General features: G+C 54.0%; 1 protein-coding gene across 1 annotated transcript; it reads right to left on the bottom strand.

Moving 5' to 3' along the window:
- Positions 1 to 211: 211 nt before the first annotated feature.
- Positions 212 to 1574, bottom strand: PTSG_09168 (uncharacterized protein; the record flags this gene model as incomplete). Its single annotated transcript, XM_004989365.1, has 5 exons — positions 212 to 263; positions 376 to 459; positions 715 to 798; positions 959 to 1042; positions 1522 to 1574. 5 exons carry the CDS (start codon positions 1572 to 1574, stop codon positions 212 to 214), a joined length of 357 nt encoding a protein of 118 aa, XP_004989422.1.
- Between the last annotated feature and the right edge of the window lie 363 nt (positions 1575 to 1937).

Below are 1937 nucleotides of genomic sequence, written 5' to 3'. Positions count from 1 at the left end.
TGTGTGTGTGTGTGTGTGTGTGTGTGTGTGTGTGTGTGTGTGTGTGTGTGTGTGTGTGTGTGTGTGTGTTGGTGGCACAAAGGCGAAAGGGGATACAACAACATCAAAGGACAGCTGCACCAGCAGACGCACTCGAGGGTATTGAGAGACTTGGAGGTGCGCAACGTTTCGGCCAGTGCCGCTGCACCTTGCTGTGCCACTTTGTTGTTTCTCAGCCTACCAAGTTATAAGCACAACAGATGTGAAGTGTCAGAAACGACCATCTACACATGCAGACAGACAGACAGACAGACACGCACATGCACACACACACACACACACACAGAGGCAGGCAGGCAGACACAGACACCATTAAGTGATGCAGCAACACCGTACCGCAAGACGCAGAGCGATGGCAGCTGCTTGACAGCGTGCGCAAGGGCCGTCGCGCCACGATCACCAAATATGTTCTTGGTCAGACTGCGAGCGAAGCAGATGTAACGTGACATGCATTGTGAGTCGTGGTAAAGGCGTGCGTGTGGGACAAGTGTACCCATAATGCTATAATGCGTGTGTGTGTGTGTGTGTGTGTGTGTGTGTGTGTGTGTGTGTGTGTGTGTGTGTGCGCGTGTGTGTGTGTGTGTGTGTGTGTGTGTGTTCAGAAGTGTATATGGGCGCAAAGCGAAATGGTCACAGCCAAATTTGCCGCATCAATTAGTGCATGCAGGCACGCACCTCAGGTGTGTCAACGCTGGTAGATATGGGAGTGCCGCTGCCAGGGTTTCCAGCCCTGCATCAGATAAGCCAGCACCATCCAAACTGTGGGCGTTTGATTGGATACGCATCAACGCGCGAGCGAGCGGGTTGAGGAAGCGTGTGAGGCACCAGGGTATGGATATGTGGCAAGAGGAGGTAACGCGCTTGCAGGTCAGCAACACGATGATGCAAAGCAGCACAAGCACCACGCACGGGGACAAACCTGAGGCGTGTGAGACCCGGGAGTTTCATCAGCGCACTTGTGATGTGCGTGACACCCGCGTCATGAATGTCGTCGTTGGCCACTCTGCAACGTATGTGTGCGTGCGTGAGTGAGTGAGTGCGTGAGTGAGTGAGTGAGTGAGTGAGTGAGTGAGGGAGAGAGTGTGTGGGTGGGTGAGTGAGCGAGGGAGAGTGTGTGAGTGAGTGAGTGTGTGTGTGCGTGCGTGAGTGAGTGTGTGTGCGTGCGTGAGTGAGTGTGTGAGTGTGTGTGCATGCGTGAGTGAGTGAGTGAGTGTGCGTGAGTGAGTGAGTGAGTGAGTGAGTGAGTGGGTGAGTGAGTGAGTGAGTGAGTGAGTGAGTGAGTGAGTGAGTGAGTGAGTGGGTGGGTGATTGCGTGTGTGTGTGTGTGTGTGTGTGTGTGTGTGTGTGTGTGTGTGTGTGTGTGTGTGTGTGTGTGTGTGTGTGTGTGTGTGTGTGTGTGTGTGTGTGTGCGTGTGTGTGTTTGTGTGGGGGCGGTGCTCATTTCTGAGTTTCCATGTACGCCAGATACACCGCCAAACGTACTCAAGGGATGTGAGGGATTTGAGTTGGGAGAGCGCTGGAGCAAGCACTTCCATGCCGTCAGGACCCAGGTCGTTGTAGGAGAGCCTGCAAGCATGTGAGTGGGCCAGCAGCGTTCATGGTTGATGGGTGACGGTGGCAACACACTTGTGACATGTCCACGTGTATGTATCCCAAATACACATCGCAAAACGCTCAGCATTACTTGATGGATTGAACGGTGGTTTTGCCGCGGAGTGCATCGAGAAGGGCCTGCAGTCTGTCACCCCTGAGCTGGCAGTTGTTGAGCCTGTGTCAGATGGAAGGGAGGGGAGTGTGAGGTTATGAACAACCAGCGTGTGTGTGCGTGTGTCTTGTGTGCGTGTGTCTTGTGTGCGTGTGTCTTGTGTGCGTGTGTCTTGTGTGCGTGTGCGTGTGTG

Source organism: Salpingoeca rosetta, assembly GCF_000188695.1.
Source record: "Salpingoeca rosetta unplaced genomic scaffold supercont1.29, whole genome shotgun sequence".
NCBI lineage: Eukaryota > Choanoflagellata > Craspedida > Salpingoecidae > Salpingoeca > Salpingoeca rosetta.
Note: the sequence above shows the minus strand (reverse complement) of the source record. Positions and strands in the feature narration are given on the sequence as shown.